Source organism: Acinonyx jubatus, chromosome A2 (genome assembly GCF_027475565.1).
Source record: "Acinonyx jubatus isolate Ajub_Pintada_27869175 chromosome A2, VMU_Ajub_asm_v1.0, whole genome shotgun sequence".
Lineage (NCBI taxonomy): Eukaryota > Metazoa > Chordata > Mammalia > Carnivora > Felidae > Acinonyx > Acinonyx jubatus.
Window position 1 is genome coordinate 149,297,471 of NC_069383.1, and position 25,765 is coordinate 149,323,235.

The window sequence follows — 25,765 nt, forward strand, 5'->3', positions numbered from 1 at the left end:
GAGCTGGCTCTGGAAAGGAGGCTCTGGCCTGGCCACCCACCCACAGTGTTCCCAGTGAGGCAGCCTCCCCATTTGGTGTGAAGTGGAATTGACCTTTGGTTTGTAGTCTGAGGGCCGAGTCCTGAAGGAAGCCACCTACATCAACAAGTCGCTGTCATTCCTGGAGCAGGCCATCGTTGCCCTCGGGGACCAGAAGCGGGAGCACATCCCCTTCCGGCAGTGCAAGCTTACCCACGCCCTCAAGGACTCATTAGGTAAGGGCAGGTGAGGGCGAGGTCCATGCACAGGGAGGAGGGCCAGGCCGGGTCTAGCTGCTGCTGGTGGTAATGGAATTGCTCCCTTCCGGCAGCTGGCACTTCCCTGCAACCTTTTCACTGTGATCCCAGACACAGCTGAAAAGGCAGTCATGCATGGTCCCCTCTTTCACCCACAGCATGCAGTGCTGCTCCCTCAGAAGCTTTGCTTAAACTTTGGCCTCTGTTGGGACTACCTTCTCACTTCCGCTCATCCCTAACCTGGCAGAATCCTTCACGGCCTTCAAGGTGACCAGGTGGAGGGTCTCTGTCATGCCTCCTTCTCTTCCCCCACAGCCTCCCTGACAGACAAACGGGGGTTGTGTTTGTCATATTTGTGTCGCCTGATGGCACGGTCTTGGGTGTCTGATTACTAGTTGAGAGCCACCAGTAGCAAAGCCCTGGCCCACAGCCCTCTCCCCTGCCCCATGCCATCTCTCCTCTCCTGTTCCCCCGGCTCCTCTTTTAGGTACATCCAGTGGCCTCTCCCCTTCTCTGCCCTCCTCCAGTCTCACACATGCTTGGGCATGTCCCTCCTGACTCTGTCTGAGTCAGCTCAGGTGGCTGTAACAAAACGCCACAGCCTGGAGTGCTTGAACAATAGACATTTATTCCTCACAGCTCTGGAGCCTGGAAGTCCCAGATCGAGGTTCAGCATGGATGGTTCCTGGTGAGGGCTCTTTTTGGCTCATACACAGCTGCTTTCTTTCTGTGCCTTCACACGGCAAAGAGCAAGAAAGAAAAGAGAAAGGGACCAGAAAGAGAGACAGAGTTCTGGTCTTTCTCTTTCTCTCATATAAGGGCACTAATCCCATTATGGCGGCTCCCCACTCAGGACCTCCTCTAAACCTGATCACCTCCCCCAGGCCCCATCTCCAGATACCATCACACTTGGGGATAGGACTTCAACATAGGAATTTTGTCAGGACACAAACTCTCAACCCATAGCAGACCCCCACCAGCCTTAAAAGAATCTCTTGGCAGAATACCCACATGGTTCATGGCCCTTCTGTGTCCTGCTTTCTGCAGGGGGAAATTGCAATATGGTTCTCTTGACAAACATCTATGGAGAAGCCGCCCAGTTAGAAGAGACGGTACGTAAAGATAGCCGAGGCGGCCTGGTTGGAATCCCTTCTCGTGGGTTCCAGGGCTGGGTAAGGCTGGCTCCGGGATGGCTAAGCTGGCGTACTGGGCCATAGATATTGTCAAGAGGGAAGAGATCCGGGGACCGAATCAACCAAAATTGTTGCGGGATCCAAATACCAAGTACCAAGGGGCAGAGGCTGTGTTGAGGAAGAGGCAAGGCAGGGAGCAGGTGCAGCGTGGGAGTCTATGTGAAGAGGGTTTTGTGGGGGCAAGGACCATGCTTCCCACGGTGCTGCTCCTGTGAATTGGGATCTAGGGCAGCTGATTTCTTGTTCTTCATAATTACACACTGAAAAATCTTAGAAGCACCACAGGGTTCCAGGCTGTGGTTATGAGGCTGGTGCAAACTGATGGGCATTGAGCACATACTGTGTGTGTGGGGGGGGGGGGGAAGAGCAGCTCGGTAGAGGTGACTTATATGTGGCCTCACACCTCAGAGTTCCTTGCCATGGCCCTGAGTAATGTGAGAGGTCTGGACGAAAGGATCCTTCAGAGGAAAAGGTACTTTTCCTGAAAGTGGGGTGAGGAAGGTGGGCACCGAGCTGGCTGGGTTTAAAGGGTTGGTGGTACAGAAAGCAGAGAGGCGGGTTGCCTGGGTGGCTCAATTCGTTACGTGGCTGGCTCTTGGTTTTGGTTCAGGATTAGGCTCTCATGGCTTGTGGGTTCAAGTCCCACATCGGGCTCTGTGCTGACAGCACAGAGCCTGCTTGGGATTCTTTCTCTCCCTCTCTGCCCCTTACGCATATGTGCGCGCTCTCTCTCACAATAAGTAAACATTTAAAAACAAAACAAATAAAATAAAAAGAAAGCAGAGATGCTTCTGGCAGAGGCAACTGTGGGCCTGATGGTATGGCCCATGCCGGGAACACCTGGCTGCTGCAGGGGGAGTGGGGGGTGGTGTTCAGGAAGGAGAAGGGGGAGAAAAGACTCCAGAGGCTGCTCGGGTCCTGGCGGCCAGGGTGCCGCCTTGGCTGTTCTGTTGGTTGCTGGGGTGTCATGGGGTTTGAGCAGGGAGGGCTGTGGCCAGAGTTGTGACTCAGGAAGATGAACCCAGCAGCAGGACCCAGGGGACCTGGGAGGGGACAAGCTTAGGAGACCCAGAGGCAGGAATATGGGCTCTAATGGCTGAGGCAGTGACACAGGTGAGCTCACACAACTGGGCATTCCAGCTGAGGCTTCCCTTCTTCCTCTGAAGGGCCACTCAGCATAAATAAGACAGATTTGGAAAGCGTTTTGTCAGGTGTGGATGTTTAAGGCAAGCCTCAGTCATCTGGCGAATCCACTTAGGTGAAACAGGTCCTTTCCAGGCACGCTGCAGGGCAAGATGCTCCTGCAGGGCCTCCTAGTTTCTTGCATCAGGGACCATCCCAGCTTCCAGAGAGAGCACCCTGGGGCTTGGGAGGCTGGGGAGGGAGCTCCCACTGACGTGCAGGCAGCATCCCCAGCGGGGGAAGGCTTCAGGAACCGCATAGTATAACAAAGCACGAGTGAACCCCGAGAGGAGCCATATGAAAATTGGGCCTCCTGACTGCCTTGTTGAGCAATGCCCTCCAAGACGGTGGAAGGCCCCTCTCTCTCATTCCCACCCCTGAGATGGTCACCGCATAGAAAGCCATTCTGCTGGTACCCCGCCATCCCGTCCTGTGATCCAGGACGGTGCCCACGGAGCCCAGAGGAGCTGCTGGAGGGGCCTCAGGGGGTTGGGACGAAGGTATATTGGGGTGTGGAAGCTAAGGAGTCTCTTCTCCAAATGCTTTAAAACCTTGACAGTGTTCCTGTCGTGGATCACATTGCTTTATTCAGGGCCGCTGCACGTATGTGTGGCAGTAAACACAGCGAGGGGGTCGTGGCCACACTCGCTGCTGTTTGGAGCAGGAGAGTCCGAATCCACCCCACACAGAAGCAGCTCCGACTAGTGACAGGGGCCTCCTCCGGAGGGCCTCCTGCCAGCTCCATCCAGAGCACACCATCCACCTCTTCATGAAGTCTCCCTGACTTTACAGAGAAGCTACAAAACCTGTCTGAGGTCGCGTGGTGGATCAGCGGTAGGGTTCTTAATCACCAGGGTGGACTGAAGAGCACTTTCGGGCCTTCTTCTGGGCCACTTCTGGGTGGCCCTCCCCCAGGCCCGCCCCCCTGTTTCGGGGCCCTGCGACAGCCTGCCATCGTGTGAGGCTGGGATCTCAGGGCCCGCCCCGTGCTACCACTGGCAGTTCCTCGTTGCCAAGGGACAGCCCTCCACCTGTCGTGTAACATTGGTGCAGTGGGGCACAGTGCCGGGGCTGTTTCTCAAGTGCCTACTTACGTGGCTGCCTCCTGGGCCTGCGGCCATAATTACCCCTGCCTGGCTGCCCCTCCAGAGGGACTCGGGTGGAACCCCCAAGGAGACCCCACACTTCACATTGGAGTAGACTTATATGCAGAAGTTCGTCTTTCCTAGTGGACTCCTTTGGCCTGTTTTGAAAATATCTCTATTCATAAGCAATTGGCCAAAGACATAGAGGGCTGTCTGATCTGTTTTTCAGCTGTCTTCACTGCGGTTTGCCAGCAGGATGAAGCTGGTCACCACTGAGCCTGCCATCAACGAAAAGTATGATGCTGAGGTAGTAAGGGGTTTGTGGGCAGATGTCTCACCGTGGAGGTGTGTGGGTTTGTTGCCTGGGTCACACAAGCCTGGCTTCCCTTCCTGCCTCAATGCGATCCCGGGTCAGTCCCTTTCCACTCTGGGACAGGCCACAGTCTTCAGAGCCCCTGGAGACCCCCCCACTTGGGGGCCACCGCACAGGTGAAAGGACCAGGTCAGGTCCCCACCCAGTTCATGTGTGAGGCTTCAGGGCCTCTGACTACCCTGGGCTTCTATATGAGAGTTCCTTAGAGCTGTTTCAGAGTTCAGTCAGTGTGGACCATCTCTCAGACTCCTCTGGTTATAACGCTACGGAACCTCTTTGCTGCCGACCTGTGTGATCCCTCTCAGCAAGCACAGCTGACCGATCAGAAGGAGCGCTCAGCACCACCACCAGGGAGGTGTAGGTTGAAACCTTAGTGGAAGTCCACCCTCAGACTAGCAAAAATTAGCACGTTTCCACAATGCAGAGTGGTGGCGAGAATGTGCAGAAACAAGAGCCTTTGTCTGTTCCTGGCCAGAGCATAATCTATTAAATTGCTTTCGAGAGCATCCTGGCAACTTCTTGTAAAGTAAAAACTCATTTACCTCATTTTCCTTCAGGATGCTTGTGGAATCATGGTTACCAGAGACAGGAGCGTGTACCTGCCCTGAGCTCATGACAAAGTAGTTAAACCTTCCAGATTCCAAATCCTAAAGGAAAATAGTGGTCCCCGTGGCTCTGTGTAACTAAACCATGGTTTGGAGGTTGAGGAGGGGGGTGGGTTAGAGCAGTGGCTCTCAGACCCTGGTAGCAGAACCCCAGGCCGGCTTCTTTTTTTTTTTTTTTAATGTTTGTTTGTTTGTATGTTTGTTTTGAGAGAGAGAATGTGAGAGGGCGACAGGCAGAGAGAGAGGTGAGAAAGAATCCCAAGCAGGCTCCACACCATCAGAGCAGAGCCCCACACAGGGCTTCATCTCAGGAACTGTGAGATCATGACCTGAGCAGAAACCTGGAGCCTGTCGCTTAATCGCCTGAGCCACCCAGGAGCCCCTCCAGGCAGGCTTCTGGAACCGCAGGTCACTGAACCTATTCAGAGTTCCTGATTCCATTGGCCAAAGGGTGAGGCCTAAGGATTCACGTTTCTAATAAGTTTCCAGATGCTGCTGCTGCTGCTGCTCTTCTGGGGCCACACTCAAGAACCACTGGCACAGTAGTTAAGAGCCATGGCCCCCACATTGGGGGTTCAGCAACCTGCTCTTTCCTTCCATCAGCTGTACAGCCTCAGCAGGATACTTATTCTTAGTAAGCCACCATTTCTTCAATAGTAAATTGGGGGAGTGGCAGAATCCACTCTCTAAGAGAGGCTGTGGAGAATCATACAATGGGGAGAAACCTCTTCCCACAGTGCTGTCGTGGAGTGAATGCTCAGTAAATGTTAGCTAGCGCGCTGCTCGCTGTATGGGTCAGCAGTGCTCCCTTTCCCGGTGGACAGTCTGGAGGCATTCCCCACATATGTATGTGAAGAGCCTCGAGGCAGAACGGTGCCTGTGCTGCTCATTGTACTAGTGAGCAGCTGGGCACGGGACCGCCAGCCCTTCACCAGAGAGGAGCTGAGTGAGTCAGGGAGGGAGAGAGCCAGGGCTCGAGCTGCCAGCTGGATAATCTCAAGCGGATTGAAGCGGGCCAAATGGTAGCATCTGTCTAAACACATGTGAAGCATAGCTGAATATCGTTCATCGATACATGTGTGTGCATTAAAAAAAAGCAACAACAACAAAACACAGGGGCAAAAAGACCAACCTGAGGCTGGGGGTTCCCTCTGGGATGTCGGGGGGGGGGGGCGGTGGACTTGGAGAGAGGCACATAGGGGCTGCATATTTGTCTGCAGTGTTTTACTTCTTTAAAAAGGGGGGGGGGCACATGGGTGCCTCAGTCGGTTAAGTGTCTGACTCTTGATCTAAGCTCAGGTCTTGATCTCAAGGGCTGTGAGTTCAAACCCTGCAATGGGCTCCATGCTGGGTGCAAAGCCTACTTAAAAAATGAACATTTTTTTTAATTAAAAAAATTTAAGGGGCGCCTGGGTGGCTCAGTTGGTTAAGTGTTCGACTTCAGCTCAGGCCATGATCTCGCAGTCTGTGAGTTCGAGCCCCGCGTCAGGCTCTGTGCTGACAGCTCAGAGCCTGGAGCCTGCTTCGGATTCTATGCCTCCCTCTCTCTCTGTACTTCCCCTGCTCATGCTCTGTCTCTCTCTGTCTCAAAAATAAATAAAAACATTAAAAAAATTTTTTTTAATTAAAAAAGAGCTTATCGGGCTCTGCACTGATAGGGCAGAACCTGCTTGGGATTTTCTCTCTCTCCCTTTCTCTCTGTCCCTCATGCTCTCTTTCTCTCTCTCTCTCTCAAGATAAGTAAACTTAAAAAATGATAAGCATTTATAAGCATGAGTTCTTGAGAGAGGCATGGAAAATTACCTGGGCTGCCGACTTCCATAGACCACAGCCAGTCTGCCTGTGTTATTTCTAGCGCCCTCTTCAGTATAGATGCCTGTTTTCTGGACCATGGGGTAGCTTCTGTGGAATTGCCTCAGAGTTTTCACCTATGGACTAGGAGGCTGGACTGATGACCTCCAGGTGACCCTCGTACTCTGTCAGTCTGTGATTCTGTGAGGTGGTGTAAAGGTTGTGAGCCTTGGGTGTAAACAGGCAGCAGACAAACACTTGATATTCTGCTCTGCTGAGAGAAGATCATACCTTCAGGCTGCAGTGGGGTCAACCAGGGAAGTTTCCCAAGTGGAGAGGTGCTCCTAGCCTGGTGTGCTACTTAAACAGAAGGCGCTGAATTATCCTCATTATGTTTATGATGAAAACCCCTGACCGTCAGGGAACTTACTTGAGTCTGTGCTGTTTCCAAGGCATTAGTTCCATCCAGAAAATGTCCCTGATCTTTAAAGGCATTGGTCAGGTTCGTGTTCCATCTGAGATACAAAAAAAAAAAAGGAGTTGGTCAGCCAGGAGGTGCTGCCAGGCCCTGTTCTGTGGGGTCTGGTGCTCCAGCCCTGTGTTTCCAAGCAGCTTCTTTCCATTCGGTACAGGAGGGTGAGTCTGCCAGGCATGAGGAGAAGCACCTATGGTCTCAGGATGTGACATGGAGGCTGGTTACAGGGGGAGCCAATGACCCATTTCCTCACATCACCTGATTGGCCCAGAGATCTAAGCCTGGCTCCCCATGCCACACTGGACAGTCATCCAGCTGGAGGCCCTCAACAGCCCGACTTTCCCTAGCGGCGGCATGATGTATTTTTTAGAACTGAGATCTCTCAGCTGAGGGGAGGGGCTTGGCCACCAAGCCTCTCCCGTTGACCTCATAGGAAGTCTACCTGAAGGAGAACCTCTTGGGGCTTCCCAGAGGGGCAGAGCCGGGATTTGGACCCTGGTCATGTGCTTTGAGTCTTAGGCTTTGTGCCCTGAATTGCCACAAAGACACCAGAATGCCAGGGTTCTGTCACCTCTCGCTGCAGACTGATCACAGCCCTGGTCACCAGTACCAGGATCCAGTTGTCAGGGGCTCCCTCCAGTGGCCATTTTTTGACAACTGAAGAACGCCCTGTTGTTCACAGAGAAGGTTCTCAGCATAAAATCCCTTGTGCCTCTCATTTGAAAGACAACAGGACAGTATCCATCAAATGTAAAATGACTCAGCAATTCTGTTTCTAGAAATATGTCATTTATCCATTCACCTAAAATCTATAGAGCACTTACCATGTGCCAGGCACTTTTTGAAGCACCTGGAGTGTGTTAATATACAAAAAACACAAATCTGTGTCCTCAAAGCGCTGACTACTGGGGGTGGGAGAGAGAGATACGATAAATATAAGAAATAAATGAGCCTGGCTGGCTTAGTCGGGAGAGCATATAATTCTATTAAAAAAAATTTTTTTTTATTAGTTTTCTTTATTTCTGAGAGGCAGAGAGAGGCAGAGCGTGTGTGGGGGAGGGGCAGAGAGAGAGGGAGACACAGAATTGGAAGCAGGCTCCAGGCTCTGAGCTGTCAGCACAGAGCCCGATGCGGGGCCCGAACTCACCAACTTTGAGATCATGACCTAAGCTGAAGTCGGACGTTCAACTGACTAAGCCACCCAGGAGCCCCAGAGAGAGCATGTAATTCTTACTCTCGGATTTGTGAGTTTGAGCCCCAGATTCGGTGTAGAGATTACTTAAATAAATAAACTTAAAAAAAAATAAAAGAAGTGAATCTAGATCCTTCCATTTGCAACAACATTGATGAACTTAGAAGACATTATTCCAAGTGAAATAAACCAGATACAGAAGGAAAAATACTGCAAGATCTCACTTACATGTGGAACCTAAAAAGTCAAATTCACAGAAACAGGGAGTAGAGTGGTGGTTACCAAGAGTGGGAGTAGGGGCTGAGGAAAGGGGAAATGGTCAAAGTACACAAATTTTCATTTATAGGATGGATAAGTTCTGGGGATCTTATCCCCAGTTCAGTACAGCATGGTGACCATAGTTAATAATACCATATTGTAGGGGTACCTGGGTGGCTCAGTCGGTTGAGCGTCCGACTTCAGCTCAGGTCATGATCTTGCACTCTGTGAATTCAAGCCCCACATTGAGCTCTGTGCTGACAGCTCAGAGCCTGGAGCCTGCTTCGGATTCTGTATCTCCCCCTCTCTCTGCCCCTCCCTTGCTCGTGCTTTGTCTCTCTCTCTCAAAAATAAACATCAAACATTTTTCAAAAAATAATACCGTATTGTATACTGTATTTAAAAAATGCTTTATTGCTCAAAAATGCTAACCATCATCTGAGCTTTGCTGGGAAAGTAGATGTCAGATGCTCTTAACCACACACAAAAAATTGTCCCTAGGTGAGGAGATAGTTATGTTAGCTAACTTGACTATAGTAATCATTTTACTATGTATGTGTATATCATGTTGTACACCTCAAATATTCAGGCATACCTCCAGAGATATTGTGGGTTCAGTTCTAGACCACTATAATATAGTGAATATCACAATAAAGCAAGTCAAATGAGTTTTGTGGTTTCCCAGTGCCTGTAAAAGTTACTTTTATGCTATCCAGTAGTCTGGGGCGGGGCAAAGAGAGACGGGGAGAGAGAATCCCATGCAGCCTCTGGAACTGTCAGCATGGAGTCTGATGCAGGGCTCAATCTCACAAACTGTGATATTATGACCTGAGTTGAAATCAAGTGTTGGATGCTTAACTGATTGAGCTACCCAGGCACCCCTGTACTGTAGTCTGTTAAGTGTGCAATAGCATTATGTCTAAAAAAACAATGCACCTACCTGAATTTAAAAATACTTTATTGCTGGGACACCTGGGTGGCTCAGTCAGTTCAGTGTCTGACTCTTGATCTCAGCTGAGGTCTTGATCTCAGGGTCATGAATTCAAGCCCTGTGTCGGGCTCCATGCTGGGCATGGAGCCTACTTCACCCCAAGTCTGAGCTTTCAGTGACTCATAATCCCTGATCACAGATAATATAACAAATAAAATAATAATGAAAAATTTGAAATACTGCAGAAGTTACCAAATGTAACACAGAGACAGGAAGTGAGCAAATGTTGTGGAAAAATAGTGCCGATAGACTTGCCTGATTCAGGGTTGCCACAAATCTTCAATCTATAAAAAACAGTATCTGAGAAGCTCAGTAAAGCAAAGAACAATGAAATGAGGTATGCGTGCCTACAATTTTTCTTTAAAAAATGTTTAAAGGGGTGCCTGGGTGGCTCAGTTGGTTGAGCATCTGACTCTCGATTTCAGCTCAGATTATGATCTCATGGTTTGTGAGTTGGAGCCCCACATTGCGCTCTGCACTGACAGCGTGGAGCCTGCTTCGGATTCTCTCTCTTCCTCTCTCTCTCCCCCTGCTCTCTCTCTCTCTCAAAATAAATAAATAAATTTAAAAACAAGTTAAAAAAGGGACGCCTGGGTGGCTCAGTCGGTTAAATGTCCAACTTCAGCTCAGGTCACGATCTCACGGTCCATGAATTCGAGCCCCGCGTCAGGCTCTGTGCTGCCAGCTCAGAGCCTGGAGCCCGTTTCAGATTCTGTGTTTCCCTCTCTCTCTGCCCCTCCCCTGTTCATGCTCTGTCTCTCTCTGTCTCAAAAATAAATAAACGTTAAAAAACAAATAAATAAAATAAATAAATAAATAAATAAATAAATAAATAAAAAGTAAAAAGTAAAAATATTAAAAAAAAAAAAGAAATAGGTAAGTTCTAGAGCTCCACCATCCAGTATAGTAGCTGCTACTCGCTTGGGGTTATTTAAATTAGTTACATAAAATTAAAAGTTCACTTCCTTGGTCACCCTAATGACATTTCCAGGGTTCAGTAGCTACATGTAACTCAGGGCCCAGATATAGAACATTTCCATCATTACAGGAAGTACTGTCAAACAGCACTGCTCTAGGGTGTGTTGGTGATAGGTGCTATAAAAAAAATTAGAGCAAGATTTGAGAAAAGAGTGGTGTGGGGGTGGGGAGTGTGTAAAACTGACGTTTTACATCGAGTGATTGAAATGTGCCTAATTTAGAAGCTTTTGAACAAAGACTTGAAGGAGGTGTGGGGGTGTGCCAGGGCAACACCTGGGGGAAGAGTGTCCTGGGCAGAGGGGACAGGCAGTGCAGAGGCAGGAGTGTGCCAATTTGGTAGGAGTGGAATGAGCTTGGAGGAGAACGGTAGGGAAGAGTTAATGGGGGCAGATCACAAAGAGCCTGTGTTATCCTACAGAAACCTATAAAGACACAAGGATGTAAGTACAAAAATGTGGTGCAGCCTTGTTTGTAACAGCAAAACTTTGGAGGTGACATACATGATTATCAGCAGGGAATGTGACATGTTTTTGTGCAGTGGTTGGGAAGGATGAGGGTAAAAGGTACGACTGCGTGGAGAGCCTCCTGGAGGCAGCGGGCTGCAATGAGAAGGCCTTCACCCCGGTAGACTGGAAATAACCCGAAGTTCCTGGAAGTTGAGGTGTGAGGTTGCCCTGTGGGTGCCTGTGCTCACTCTGTTAAATCTCCTCTGTCTGCTGAAAGAAGCAGAGGCCAGAGGACTTGTGAGGCCCCCGAAGGCCCTAAACTCACCCCAGTTGGGAAGGAGTCACTGGCGGGGAAGGAATTGTCCAGATGCTGAGATCACACTCCATGGATTACCAGGAGGGGCCAGGATGTCCGGCCACAGGTTGGGGAACTGTGGGCTTGATGTGGAAGAGGCAGAGTGGCCTCTCTGACTGTCCTCCCTGCCCCGTCCCAAACTGTGTTTCCCTGGCAGCGAATGGTCAAGAACCTGGAGAAGGAGCTGGCACTGCTCAAGCAGGAGCTGGCCATCCACGACAGCCTGGTAAGGGGCTGGAGGCAGGTGGCTGGGTGAGGGGCTGGCCGGAGTGCTGGAGGGACTGCGGTCACAGTACCAGCTGGGCAGAGGGACTGGGTGGACAGGCCCCAGGAGGGCCAAGTAGGCAGGGAGACTTTGGGGTCAGAGGGGCTAAGGAGCCAGGGATGCCTGGTGGGCAGGGAAATTGGAAGAGCAGGAGGATGTGGGCAGGGGTGTCAGATATCAGGGAGCAGAGGCAGACAGTTGGCAGGAAGATGAGGGGCAGGGGGCCAGGTGCCAGGCAGGTAGGGCAGGGATAGATAGCATGATGGTCAAGGTCAGAGGAGGTGGGGCATACTGGGCAGCGGGGGAGGGGCAGCAGCATAGAGCCCTGAGGGCAGAGGGTGGGGACAGGAGACCTCTGGTGGCTTGCCTGGGCCTGCTCATGGGTGGGGGGGGAGGTGTCTCAAGGCAGAGGCAGCCACCTCCTGCCCATGGCTGTCATCCTAGAGTCTCCTGAGACTCAGCCAGCAGAGCCCTTTGCTTGGAGTGGCAAGCTCATGACAGGTGGCTTTCCTTCCCTCCAAGACCCAGTTGTCCCTCTGTGACCCGAGCACCTGGCCAGGACCTGATGGTGAAGGGAATGGAGCTGGCTTAGGTGGCCAGGACCTGTGCCCAAACCTCTCCACCTTGATTCTCAGAATGACCCCTTCTGCCCCCGTCGGGCTCAGGTATTTGGAGCTCGTTGACATGTTCTTCATCCTCCTCCAAGGCTAACCGCACCCTTGTGAACTACGATCCCATGGATGAAATCCAGATTGCTGAGATCAACTCCCAGGTGCGGAGGTACCTGGAGGGGACACTGGACGAGATTGATGTAAGGAGCATCTCCTTGGGACCACCATGCCCAGTGTCCTGGGTCTCCCTATCCTGGGCATACCCCCACTTGTGCTGTGCTGGCCTTAGAACCTTACACTGAGTGGGTGCAGTGGGTGTCGGGTGGGTGGTGCTGGACCCCTGGCCTCGGCCCCTGCAGCCCACTGAAGCCTCAGCATCCATGTTTAGGGTTACAAGGATGGGTGTGCCCCACAGAGTGGCCAGAAGCCTTGACCGTCCCTGACCACACAGGGGGTGGTCCATCACAAGTGCAGGCCCTGGAGCCAGGCTGCCCTGAATCACGTCCCAGCTCAGCTGCCTCCTTGCTGAGTGATGTCAGCAAAATGCTTAACCTCGTGGACTTTGGTGGCCACACTTGTACAGTGAGGAGGGAAAGCAAGCTGGAATTAACTGAGCTGTAGGAGCTCAGGTGCTTGGCTGTGCCAGGTGGGGTGAGGCCATTCAAGGATGATGGTCATGCTGGTTTACAAGGCAGACACCCAGGGCCCGAGTTGGAGTAGGCCAAGGAAGAAGAGATGGCAGCCACATGGGGAAGGGCCCTCAGGAGGAAGGTTGCATTCTTTTTTCACAGTGCAGGCCAGCAAACCCTTCATCAGGGAGCTACGTGACAGACGCCTCCCCATCCCTAGCCTGTCACTGTGGCAGCTACAACTGGCAGGCCTCAGACGATGGAGGGGCAGGCCCTTCTGGCATTGTAACAGTGCTAGTCCTAGACTGACCCTCAGGGGTAATGCTTGTGGTCCCTAGGGCCGAGAGGGAAGCCAAGAGCCTTCCCCCAGCCATAGATGTATATGTGTCTGTAACCACACAAAAGTTTATAACAGAACCTTTCAGCAACAGGAGAGAGCTGAGGACAATACATTTTATTAAAATGTTTTTTCTTAGTATTTTCAAGTACCAGAGACATTCTAATTTTACAGAGATCTTCCCTTAGAAAAGGTCATTTTTATAGCCTCAATAAATACTTAGCTTGAAAACTATTAACCAATTGTTTCTTTGTTCTTGAGGAGAACAGATATGCCATTCTCAAGACAGAGGATCAAAGGGTTAGTCAAGGAGTCCTGGTTTCTCTATGAACAGAGACATACCCTGTGCTGTGCTGCCAGAGGCCTAACCTCTGCCTTGCTCTCTTCCCTCCAGATAATCAACCTCAGACAGATCCAGGAGGTGTTCAACCAGTTCCGGGTGGTTCTGAGGTAAGGGACCCTCCCCACCCACTGGATTCCTACATCAGGCTGCCATTTTCATTTCCCGTGGTCAGGGCATGGCCTCTACATGCACTGCCTTGTCTCTCGTGGGTGAAGAGCCAGATCAGAGTTCTTGGGGTGTGCCCAGGCCCCTGAGCTCTCAAATCCTCCAGCCCTTCCCTTCCCCTGGGGGAAGCGGGGAGGACAGACATCCATTTAAGGACAACAGAGAGAGGAGTCCCTGGTAGTCCCTGGTAGATGTTTCTTGAGTTCATTAACTCAACAGGAGGTCCTTAAGGAGTGCCGGCCCTGAGTGCCCTGAGCATGGCCAGAGCAGGGCATCGTGAATGCTCCCTGCTCCCCACCCCCACCTCAAGAGGCATTTGTGGTTTATATGGGTGCAGGCATACCTGTAAACTGAGTGGCTTATGCTGGGTGGATCACAGAAGTGGGTCACGCAATTCCAAAGGGCCCTTTTTAAATAATTTTTAAATGTTTATTTATTTTTGAGAGAGAGAGAGAGGGAGCTTGAGTGGTGGAGGGGCAGCAAGAGACAGAGACACAGAATCTGAAACAGGCTCCAGACTCTGAGCTGTCACACAGAGCTCGATGTGAGGCTTGAACTCACGGACCATGAGATCATGACCTGAGCTGAAGTCGGACACTTAATCAAGTGAGCCACCCAGGCACCCCCCAAAGGGCCTTTAAAGATAGCACCTAGGAAAGCATGGTCCTGAGGCAGGCTTACAGTCCTTGTTAAAGTTATCTTGGAGCAGAAGTGCCTGGCAAGCAAGGGTGGCCATTACAAATTTGGGAGGCTGGACAATAGATGTGTGCACTGAGAAATCGGGATGTGGCATGAACTTGTTTTGTCTGGTCTGGTTCATGAGGAGGGTGTGGTTGCATCAGAGGGGGGCCACACCCACACGAGTTCTACCTCCAGTACTTGGTTCTTGCTCCAGAGGGTTCAGCATGGCCCCAGGTGTCAGGTGTTCTCTCATTCTCTCTCTCAAGCCAACAGGAACAGGAAGTGGAATCTGCTTTGCGCAGGAAGTATACCCTCATAGATAAGAATGACTTTGCAGCCATTTCTGCGGTCCAGAAGGTATGCATGGTTGCTTCTTGTTGACAGCATTCATGTCAGATGTTTCCATCCCCAGACCTTTTCAGAAGCAGCAAGTGTTCCACATTAAAGCAGATCTAGGGTTGCAACAGGTAAAGGTAACACCAGGATGAGTGTGACCCATGCAAGAGTCTGCCATACAGGAATTCAAAATGGTCTCCAAAATTAGAGACATGACCACAGACAAGACCAGTTCCTGGAGTCACGTTGGCAACAGGACTCAAGATTCTCGGTATGGCGTGGTGTTGATGTGGAAAGTGGACATTTGGTAGAATGGCCAGAGATAGTGCTGTTGGGGGCAGCTTGAAGTCAGCGGCACTGGCGACAGCTATCTTGGTGTGTGGGGTCAACGTGCCCACCAGAGCACGCATGCACTTGGGTCCCCCACAGGCCAGAACCCTTCAACTAACTCCTTGCCCTGTGGCTGGCCTCTTCCAGGCAGGGCTTGTGGACGTTGATGGCCACCTAGTAGGTGAGCCTGATGGACAAGGCTTCGGACTCGGGGTCACCCCTTTCTCTGCCAAACCTGGGAAGAAATCCAAGTCCAAGAAGACATTCAAAGAGCAGCTCAGGTGAGTAACCTTCCTGCTGCTCTACCTGCTCAACACCTGGCCCTCCTTGGCTGGTGAAAGAAGAGAGTAGCTAAGCTAGTGTCTTAGCTACTGGCTGGTCACAGTTGCTCCCATTACTGCCAGTACTAGCAGTATCCGCGGGACTCAGGTTGGGCTGGTTACCTCTTGTCCACACAGTGACCCCATGAGGTGGGCATTAATGTCTCCATTTTACTGATGTGGAAACCAAGGCCCAGGGGTGTGGTCCAAGGCCACACCACTGATGAGTGGTAGAGTAGAAGAGAGAGGCCAGGCTAGCACTCCCCACTTTAGTACTGCACGCGGAAACCACCTGTGACCCAGCTGCCTGGTGCTCATGTCACCTAAAAACCACAGTTCACCTTTCAGGCAAGGATCCTTGCCTGTGTATGCAAGGCTCACTTAATGAGACACTCTCCCTGGGAGATGCTGGTAGCAGTGGACAAAGAGCATAGGCTCTAGGAAGCGCCTTTCACCCTTGTGTGAGGCATGACAGCCTCTCTGTGCTTCCATTTTCTGGTCCGTAAGTTGGGACTCATAATGGTAGCATCAAAATCACGGGGGTTGTGAAGATGTGGGTGAATGCAGTCCCCGTACCTAGAAAGTACACAGCGGGAATGTGTTGTTGTTGTTACTATCACTTGGTAAAGGACACAGTCCAAAGCTGATTGTGCAAAACCATCACATGCAGGACAGGAGTCAGGTAGCGGGGGTTGCCGAGGCCTCTCGCATCCTCCTGATGATTCAGGCCTGCTCAGACGTGCCTCTCTGAGAAGGAGGACCCTGGGCACCGTCACTCGGAGGGGGAGGGCAGCTACCTTCCTGGGAGCTGGTGTGGGCACCCATGTAGGTGGGAGAATGCAGAACTCATGGGCTGGTCAAGGTATCAGGGCAGACATGTCTTGCTTTACCTTCGGTCCCCAGACCTAACCTGGATGGGGGCTCTGCCACTCCTTCCCAGGGGTGCCTGTGTGATAAGTGCCTCAATGGCCAGGATATTCCCAGGAGCCTGTGGCCCACCCCACAGGTGCACCTGCTTCCAGACCTGGAGACTGCCATTTTCCCAGGTGTCTCCTGCTGAGGCTGCTGAAGGGAGGGCTACTTATTCTGATGAGGAGGAGAAGAATGCTCTCCTCTTCCTATCCATAGGGTCTTACTCTTTGCGTTTGGGCCCACATGTATGATCTAAATAAGACTGAGTGGGATGGGGCTTCTGATATAAGAGGGTTTGGAAAGGTCACTCCTCAGCACCAGAGACACCTTACTGCCCATGACTAAGCCTGGGGTCTCCCTGCCTTCTCCTCCTAGCTCCTCAGCAAGAAAGGAAGGTGCCAGCAGCCCTGTGAGTGGCAAGGAGTTGGATGTCTCTACGTCCAAGACCCAGCTGACCCCATCCTCCAAGGAGGGGGATGTCAAAGACATGACTATACGGGAACGGGAGACCTCCAGCATTGAGCCCCTTCCTTCGGACTCCCCAAAGGAGGAATTACGCCCACCCAGGTGACCCTCTAATGGTAGTTCCTGCTCCAGATCTTTCAAAACCAGAATGTGATCCTCAACATGTGAATAGTGCCTGTAGATACATGAGATACAACAGGGGATAACAGGCAAAGACTAGCAGTACAATCCAAAAAGAAGTAACAAAAAAAAAAAAAAAAAAAAGAAGTAACATGATGGCTTATACACATGCAAAATGGTCCCGCCTCAGGACTCCTCCAAGATACGCAGTTACACATGGAATCATTTTAGACCCTTCAAATAGCCATTATTTAAATAAAAATTTTTAGGGGCACCTGGGTGGCTCAGTCAGTTGAGCGTCTGACTTCAGCTCAAGTCATGATTTCATGGTTTGTGAGTTTGAGCCCCACATCAGGCTCTCTGCTATCACTGCAGAGCCCGCTCGGTTGCTCTGTCCCTCTTGCTCTCTACCACTCCCCTGCTCATGCTCTGTCTCTCTAGAAAATAAACAAGCATTAAAAAACAATTTTTTTTTAAAATAACTAATGCATTTAAAAGGCCCCTCAGGGTGCTTGGGTGGCTCAGTCAGTGTCTGACTCATGATCTCAGCTCAGGTCTTGATCTCAGGGTCATGAGTTCAAGCCCCATGTTGGGCTCCATGCTGGGTTTGAAGCCTACTTAAAGACAAAGAAAAAAAAAGGCACCAAATTCTCAAGGTATGAGACCCCTTCCTCTGGCTACCCAGTTTCTCTCCCTGGTGAGTCAGTCATTGAGTGTTCAGTAATCCGTCCTGAGGAAATAATTAGAGATGTGCACAAAGATTTGTGCAAACAGATGTTCATTGCATCATCAATGTAAAAAGGTGACAACAGTTTTTTTGTGAAATACCTTCAGGAGCTAATGTGATGGCAAAGGCACTAAATGAGTTATTGTCTCTGCCCTTGGGATGTACAAGGATGTGCATGAAGAATTTTTTCCCCAGCAGGTGAACAGTTCTAAGCACTCAGAAGTTGGAAGTACTGGACAGTGAATACTGTCTTGAGTCTACATTTAACATATTACTATACCTATTTCATCACACATCCATCTTTCTCTCCATCCCTCTTATTTAAAAAAATTTTTTTTTAACATTTATGCATTTTTGAGAGTGAGAGAGACAGAGTGTGAGCAAGGGAGGGGCAGAGAGAGAGGGAGACACAGAATCCGAAGCAGGCTCCTGTCTCTGAGCTGTCAGCACACAGCCTGACGTAGCGCTCAAACTCATGGACCACAAGATCATGACCTGAGCTGAAGTCGGACGCCTAACTCACTGAGCCACCCAGTCACCCCAATCCCTCTTATTTTTTTGATGCATTTCATAGGAAGTTGCAGACGATCTGCTTCTTCCTGCCCCAGCACTTCAAATTATATCTTGTTAACCAGAGTTCTCGGGGCTCCTTATAACACGAAAGAATGGTTCTGTGAATGACATAAGATGTAAAATTACATCTACTGTGTGACCTCAAACATTAAAAAAACTTTATTTATTTATTTTTATTTTAGAGAGAGAGGGAGAGAACATGTGTGAGCGGGGGAGAGGAGCAGAGGGTGAGAGAGAATCCCAAGCAGGCTCCATGCTCAGCACGGAGCCCGAGATGGGGCTTGATCCCACGAGCCTGGGATCATGACCTGAGCCGAAATCAAGAGTCAGATGCTCAACCGACTGAGCCACCCAAGTGCTCCTCAAACATTAAAAAAATTATCGAAGAGATCCTTGAAGTAGAGACACCAAAGTGTAATTGCTAATAGGCAGTGAGTGGTTTTTTGCTTTGTTTTCTGTTTTTTACACTTTTCCTTGCTGTCCTCACTTTCTGCAATGGTCATGTGTCCTTGCTGGCTGAGTGAGACAGACACAGGTGAGCGGTTCCCACACAGGGTAGCTCCAGTGCAGGATAGGTGGTGCCTGGGAGTTTTGGCCTTCTGCCCACAGAAGCCCCGGCGAAGAGAGGCCAAGTGCCTCTAGGCTCTAAGACCCTGCCCCACTTTCTCCTTCCCCTCCCCCTCTGTCTTCAGGCCCAGTACCCCACCCCCCAAACCCGTGGCCTTCGAGGACTTTAAGAATGAGCGAGGCAGTGAGATCAACCGCATCTTCAAAGAGAACAAATCCATCTTGAATGAGCGGAGGAAAAGGGCCAGCGAGACCACACAGCGCATCAATGCCATCAAGCGGGAGATGGACGTGACCAAGGAGGCACTAAATTTCCAGAAGTCACTCCGGGAGAAACAAGGTAAATATGATGGGAAGATAGTGGGGTGGGGGCGGCTGTGGGAGCTGAACATCCTGAGCTAAATGGGGCAGCCCTGGGTACTGGAGGACTCAGATGGGAGGGGGCCGCAGGGCATGTTGGGGTGCAGTCTTCACCCCTGGGTCACATGGCTCTAGTCAGCCCTGGGAATCACAGGGTCCTTCCCTGTCAGTCAGCTTCTGCCTGTGGGCCCCCCATTATTTTGTTATCTCAGACCTAGGTGCTTCTCCCAGTGGAGAAGCAGGCCTTGGGCTTATAGAGGCTTCCCCAGGAAGATGGGCAGCTGGTGTCCCCCACAAGGCCCCGAGATCCTGGTGTGGTCTCCTTACTACCCAGGGTAGTCTGACTGGCATGAGGGTGCTGGTCAAGACACAGGAAACTGAGGAAGGAAAGAGAATATGGATACCAGAGAGCCTGGGGATTCATTGTCACTAGGACCATTCCTTATGCCAAACCCTCAACACCCAATGCTGGCCTGGCAAAATCTCATCCCCTAAGCCAGGTGGTATGGGGGCCCTGAGGCTCAGAAAGCAGGGACCTTACTGTGAGGAGGGTGCTCACCTGGTTACCCTGACCTGGTGTCCTTGTCACAGTGGCAGACACTGCCCACACCTGCACTGTGGGCCAGGGACCCTCAAGCTTGAGTATTCAGAGAACTCCTCTGGGAGGGCTAGTCAAACACAGGTTCCCAGGCCCGGACTGCTGGTTCTAACTCAGGAGATCTGGAACAAGGCTCAGAACCTGCATTTTAATGAGTAGCCATCCTGACTCTGAGGCCAGAGGTTCAGAAACCACATCTTTGTTCACATTCCTGGCTTGGTCCCATTGTCCTTTCAGCAGGGCACACCAGAGGTTACTGGGCTTTATCTTGCTAAATCACAACCTTTTTCCAGGTGGTTATCAGTGGGGACATCTCTAGATGTCATCTGTTTTATTTCTGCAGGCCAGGTGGATCATGTCACAGTGAGACACGTACCTTGCTCATTTACTTCTCAGAGAGCACCTCCAAATTCTTGAGGCCACTCTGCTCACACCCTACAGAGCAACTGTCACACACTATTCCAGAGGGCAAAGCCTCCAAGGATCTGGGGACAGGGAAGGGCTGGTGATGGTGGCTCTCATGCCCCTGCCCAGAAGCTCCAGGTGCCCCCAGAGCCAAGTACTTCTTTGTCTCTTCTGCCCACACCTTCTTTGAATGTACAATTTCTTATTACATATTTACATACCTTAAATAATATATACTCATGCTGTGCTGACATATCATCTATGCCTAAATATACCTGAAAACAGATGTTTTTAAAGGATGAGATGAAGAATAAATAAACAGTATTTTAACATATTTTAGGGGCACCTGGGTGGCTCAGTCAGTTGGGCGTCCAGCTTCGGCTCAGGTCATGATCTCATGGCTCGTGAGTTCAAGCCCCGCGTCGTGCTCTGTGCTGACAGCTCAGAGCCTGGAGCCTGCTTCATGTTCTATGTCTACCTCTCTTTCTGCCCCTCCCCTGCTCATGCTGTCTCTTTCTGTCTCTCAAAAATAAATAAACATTATAAAAATAAAAATAAAATATTTTAAATTAGGGGCACCTGGGTGGCTCAGTCAGTTAAGCATCCAACTCTCGATTTCAGCTCAGGTCATAACCTAACAGTTGTGACATTGAGCCCTAAGTTGGGCTCTGTGCTAGGCATGGAGCCCACTTAGGATTCTCTCTCCATCTCTCTCTCTCTCTGTCCCTCCCCCGCTCATGCATGCACCCTTTCTCCCAAAATCAATAAACATTAAAAAAATTACATTCAATTGATTAAAAAAATAGTAAAATAAAATACTTAAAATTTTATCTGTCAGAGGCACCTGGGTGTCTCAGTTGGTTTAAGCATCCAACTGTTGATTTTGGCTCTGGTCATGATCTCATGGTTTGTGGGTTTGAGCCCTGCATCCGGCCATCTGCACTGATGGCACAGAGTCTGTTTAGAATTCTCTCTCTCTCACTCTTTCTCTGCTCCCCCTCATGGTCCTGAACTCTCTCTCAAAATAAATAAACTTATAAATAAATAAATAAATAAATAAATAAATAAATAAATAAATAAATAAATTTTATCTATCAGTACCAAAGAAAACATTTTTGCTCTTACCCCCAACATCACTTGTTTTCCCATTGGTTGTTAAAATACCAAATAAAATACTTTTATCTTGAGGAAATAGATCAACTGAATTCATTTTTTGATTCATTTTGATTGATAGCCACTTATTGGCCCAGAAGGTCAGCAAATTTGGCATGTTGATTAGTGTTTTGTGAAAGAAAAATGAAAAATCATTTTAATTTTAAAAAAATGTTTATTTTGAGAGACAGAGAATGTGCAAGCAAGGTACGGGCAGAGGGAGAGGGAGAGAGAGAGAATCCCAAGCAGGCTCCATGCTGTCAGTGCAGACCCCGACACGGGGCTCTATCCCATGAACTGTGAGATCATGACCTGAGCCATAACCAAGAGTGGGATGCTTAACTGACTGAGCCACCCAGGTGCCCCTGAAAAATCATTTTAGGTTGAAGTGTTTTCCTTGCAGATAATCAGAGAACCCCCCTCCCCCGCAGTGGGACACAGGGTGCTCACAGTCCCTCCCCATGTCAACAGAATACTGTAAAGACTCTGTGAAATAGAATACTGTAAAGACTTTATAAAGGATTTGTGTCTGTCACAGTGACCACACTGGGGACTGCCCATAGTACACGGACCAGGTCAGTCCACACTGTACCCTCCAACTCCAGACTCCTTGAATTGGGACCAATTCAAGGTCCCAGTTGCCTTTCCATATGTGGTGTCTGTGACAGCGTCTTAACTTTTCTGCAGTAAACCTCAGCGGAAGGGCACCTGGAGACTGCCTCGCACACCCCTGCCACACACCTCAGTCGCACGCAGGACTCACTCTCCAGGGGTCCTGGGGTGGAAGCCCCACACTCCCTGGTGGGGGGGGGGGTTGACATGATGCCTATGTTGAGCTTTCAAGGTGCTGTGGGCAGTGGCAGTGGCTGAGGTGCGTGACTCCACAGACCATGTTATGTTGTCTTAACTCAGCAACCCTCGTCAACTGACAGAACTTCGAAGGTCATGCAGAGACCGTAAGTAGAGCTGACGAACAGCGCAACTGACCCCTCTCCTCCTGGAGCTTCTGACAGCCACTCGACATGATACAGATTTACAGCCACTGTTATTAATAGGGAACCTTGCCCAAGTGCTGGCAGTTCATGTATATAGCTTACAAAAAAGGAAAACATCCATTTAATCCAGGTGCTTACTAAATTATCTTTGGCCACTGAGGTTTAAGATCAACGTAAGTGTGAAACATGGGCCATCTCTACCCTCTCCTTTGCCACCCCTCTTGTTCTTTTTTTTTTTTTTTTTTTTTTAATGTTTATTTTTTGAGAGAGAGAGAGAGAGACAGGGCATGAGCGGGGGAGGGGCAGAGAGGGAGAGAGGGAGACACAGAATCTGAAGCAGGCTCCAGGCTCCGAGCTGTCAGCACAGAGCCCAAGGCGGGGCTTGAACCCAGGGACTGTGAGACCATGACCTGAGCCGAAGTCGGATGCATAACCGACTGAGGCACCCAGGCACCCCCACCTGTTCTTAAAGGTGCCAGTGTGGCCCCTCTGGCCTGAGTTCCCTCTTCCACATATGTCCTGGTCGCCTGGCAAGTCCAGGTGCTTTGTCCACCCGCACACCACACCCCAGCCTTTCCTCTGGTTTCTGGTCTTCAGGCTTTGCCAGCACTTTGTTCTGTCCTTCCAGAATACCTTCCTCCCCACACCCCAAGTGAGCACCTCATTCTCTGACTCCTGTGTCCCTGCAGGTGAGTATGAGAACAAGGGGCTGATGATCATCGATGAGGAGGAATTCCTGCTGATCCTGAAGCTCAAAGACCTCAAGAAGCAGTACCGTACTGAGTATCAGGACTTGCGAGACCTCAGGGCAGAGATCCAGTACTGCCAGCACTTGGTGGATCAGTGTCGTCACCGCCTGCTCACAGGTGTGCCATTTGGGAAGGTCGGCTGGCCACCTGAGGTCCTGGGAGACAGAGGGCAAGACCATGACCTGGGTTCTAGAAGTGGCTTCAGAGCGTCTCTCTGACAGAGGCTGGGGCTGGACAGGGGCTTCAGAAGTGTTTCCAAGAGGGGCGCCTGGGTGGCTCTGTCAGTTTTTGGCTCAGGTCATGATCTTGCAATTCATGAATTTGAGCCTCTCATCAGTGGGGGGCCTGTTTGGGATTCTCTCTCTCCCTCTCTCCAAACAAACAAACAAACAAACAAACAAACTTAAAAAAAAAAACAACAACACTCTGAGGGCAGGGGAGGGAGATAGGAAAGGGTGAGACCCTGGGACAGGAAGTGAACAGAGGGAGAGCCTGTGACCTGCACACATAGGCTGTAAGTGCTCCCTCAGAGACGCCCCCACAGCTCACAGTGCCGTCTGCCTGCCTGCTTGCAGAATTTGATATCTGGTACAACGAGTCCTTCTTCATCCCCGAGGACCTACAAGTGGCACTGAAGCCAGGCGGCAGCATCCGGCCAGGCATGGTGCCTGTCAGCAGGATCATGTCCCTGGTGAGTGGCACAAGGGCAGGAGTGGGGCTAATGGACGAGCACGGGGTAGTGAATGCGCAGCGCCCTTCATCCTCTCTTTTCTCCGCGAACATGGCAGTGTACAGGCTGCTCCTGGCCTCGCCCATGGCGGACCCAGGCAAACAGACAGGTATAGGTCTCTCCCCAGGTATCGAGAAGATGGGGACCCAGGAAACATCACTTGCTGCCGTCACCTCTCTGGGGCGGCTCATCCTGCCCCAAAGGCAGTTGCAGAGTGTCTGGCAAACTTGGGGCTGGGGGTCGTGAGCTACCTTGCGCAGGGGTTTGCCAACCCTGCGAGGGGCTGCCCTGATGCCCCCCACAGGCCGTGTCAGGGTCGATCTCGATAGTGCCAGGCTGAAGGGACTGTACTGAGTTGAGCCTCTTATAGGGAGAAGATGCCCAGGACAAGTTCAGCCAGCTGCAGCAGGTACTGCTGCCCGAGGGCCCTGACTCCGTCGCCTTCTACAATGCCAAAGTCAAGACAGAACAGAAGGTAACTTGGGGGTTCATGTCTCCAGGAAGGTGAGGCCTCGGGGGCCACATTACTGGGACACCCAAGATCACACTTCCTACTTTGAAAAGACAAAGAAGGAATATGCCAGCCGCGGGAAATACAGAGTCACCTGGAGTCACTGGGATCTCCTGCTGACACCAGAGTCCTGGGAACCAATAGGAGCCCCACAGACCATGGCCAGGCCTGGACATGGCTATTGGGAGCTAAGCTGGTCCACGTGTGGTTCGTAGCCCAGGACAGGGTCTGCCTGCTGGGGACAATGTCTCCATGGGGACCATGAAGAGGAGGCAGGGGACAGAGGACCACATGCAGCTGAGGCAAAGCTAGACCAGGTGTTGGCCATGGGGTGGGCCTGCACTCTCCTCCCTGAGCAGCTGGGGCTGGAGCAGAAGGGTTCAGTCTACTGAGGCTCAGTCTGGAGCCAGAACACAGAGGGCCTGTGTGCTGTGTACTTCTCTGTGCCCACAGGCTCCTATACGCAAGTGGCAGGTGCACATGGGGGACTGCTTAAGAGAGCTCATCATGTAAGATACATAAATACAGGGCACCTGGGCGGCTCAGCTGGTTAAGTGTCTGACTAGATTTCAGCTCAGGTCAAGATCCCAGGGTTGAGGGATCGAACCCTGTGTTGGGCTCCACGTCCAGTGTGGAACCTGCTTAAGATTCTCTCTCTCTCTCTCTCTCTCTCTCTCTCTCTCTCTCTCTCTCTCTCTTTCACCAGCCCCAGTGCCCCTCCCCTGCTCACACTCTTTCTCTCTGTCAAATATATATATATATATATATATATATATATATATATATATATACACACACACACACACAAAGTATAAGTACAAATACCCAGTCCCCATCCATCCAGTTCCCACCAACCCGCTCTGACAGGGAAACACTGTCACTTGTTTCTACTGTTCCCCTTGCACATTGTGCTATATCTTGGCTTTTTGCACTTAACAGTGTATCCTGAAGATCATTCTATGTCAACTCATAGCTGCTTGTTTTCTTTTTCTTTTTTTTTTATAGCTGTATAGTGGTACTCCATTGTGAGGATGTATCAAAATTTATTTAACCCATCTCATATTGAGGAACATTTAGGTGATTCCATTTCTTTACAATACAAATATTGTTGTGATGATTAACCTTGTAGAAATGTGAATTCACATATGAGTGAATATATGTGAGAGAGAAGTTTGTAGAAGTGAATTTCTTGGTCACAAAGACGTATACTTTTTTTTTTTTTTTGAGAGTGCCTGTGCAAGCTAGGGAGAGGCAGAGGGAGAGGAAGAGAGAGAATTTTAAACAGGCTCCACACTCAGTGCAGAGCCCAACACAGTCCTCGATCTCATGATCTGAGCTGAAATCAAGTCAGGCGCTCAACTGACTGAGCCATCCAGGCACCCCAAGGACATGTGTACTTTTTTCAAACTTTTTTTTTTTTTTACATTTATTTATTTTGGAGAGACAGAGAGAGACAGAGCACAAGTGGGGGAGGGGCAGAGAGAGAGGGAGACACAGAATCTGAAGCAGGCTCCAGGCTCTGAGCCTTCAGCACAGAGCCCGACGCGGGGCTTGAACCAACAAATCATGAGGTCATGATCTGAGCAGAAGTCAGATGCTTAACCGACTAAGCCACCCAGGTACCCTAGGACATGTGTACTTTTTTTTTTTAACGTTGATTTATTTTTGAGACAGAGAGAGACAGA

General features: G+C 50.4%; 1 protein-coding gene across 15 annotated transcripts in view; it reads left to right on the plus strand.

Annotated features, from left to right (window-relative positions):
• Window positions 1-25,765, plus strand: part of KIF9 (kinesin family member 9) — a 56,760-nt gene that overhangs the window by 18,983 nt on the left and 12,012 nt on the right. For 14 of the 15 annotated variants that reach the window (XM_027038564.2, XM_027038569.2, XM_053219520.1 and 11 more), the window contains 13 exons: window positions 107-254; window positions 1,323-1,387; window positions 3,965-4,042; window positions 11,357-11,425; window positions 12,171-12,275; window positions 13,436-13,491; window positions 14,497-14,587; window positions 15,044-15,177; window positions 16,504-16,695; window positions 18,706-18,920; window positions 22,780-22,956; window positions 23,415-23,530; window positions 23,940-24,044. In XM_027038564.2, the coding sequence (XP_026894365.1) occupies window positions 107-254; window positions 1,323-1,387; window positions 3,965-4,042; window positions 11,357-11,425; window positions 12,171-12,275; window positions 13,436-13,491; window positions 14,497-14,587; window positions 15,044-15,177; window positions 16,504-16,695; window positions 18,706-18,920; window positions 22,780-22,956; window positions 23,415-23,530; window positions 23,940-24,044 (1,551 nt within the window). The remainder of the gene's footprint in view (window positions 1-106; window positions 255-1,322; window positions 1,388-3,964; window positions 4,043-11,356; window positions 11,426-12,170; window positions 12,276-13,435; window positions 13,492-14,496; window positions 14,588-15,043; window positions 15,178-16,503; window positions 16,696-18,705; window positions 18,921-22,779; window positions 22,957-23,414; window positions 23,531-23,939; window positions 24,045-25,765) is intronic. The other variant, XM_027038568.2, reaches the window with a different exon arrangement.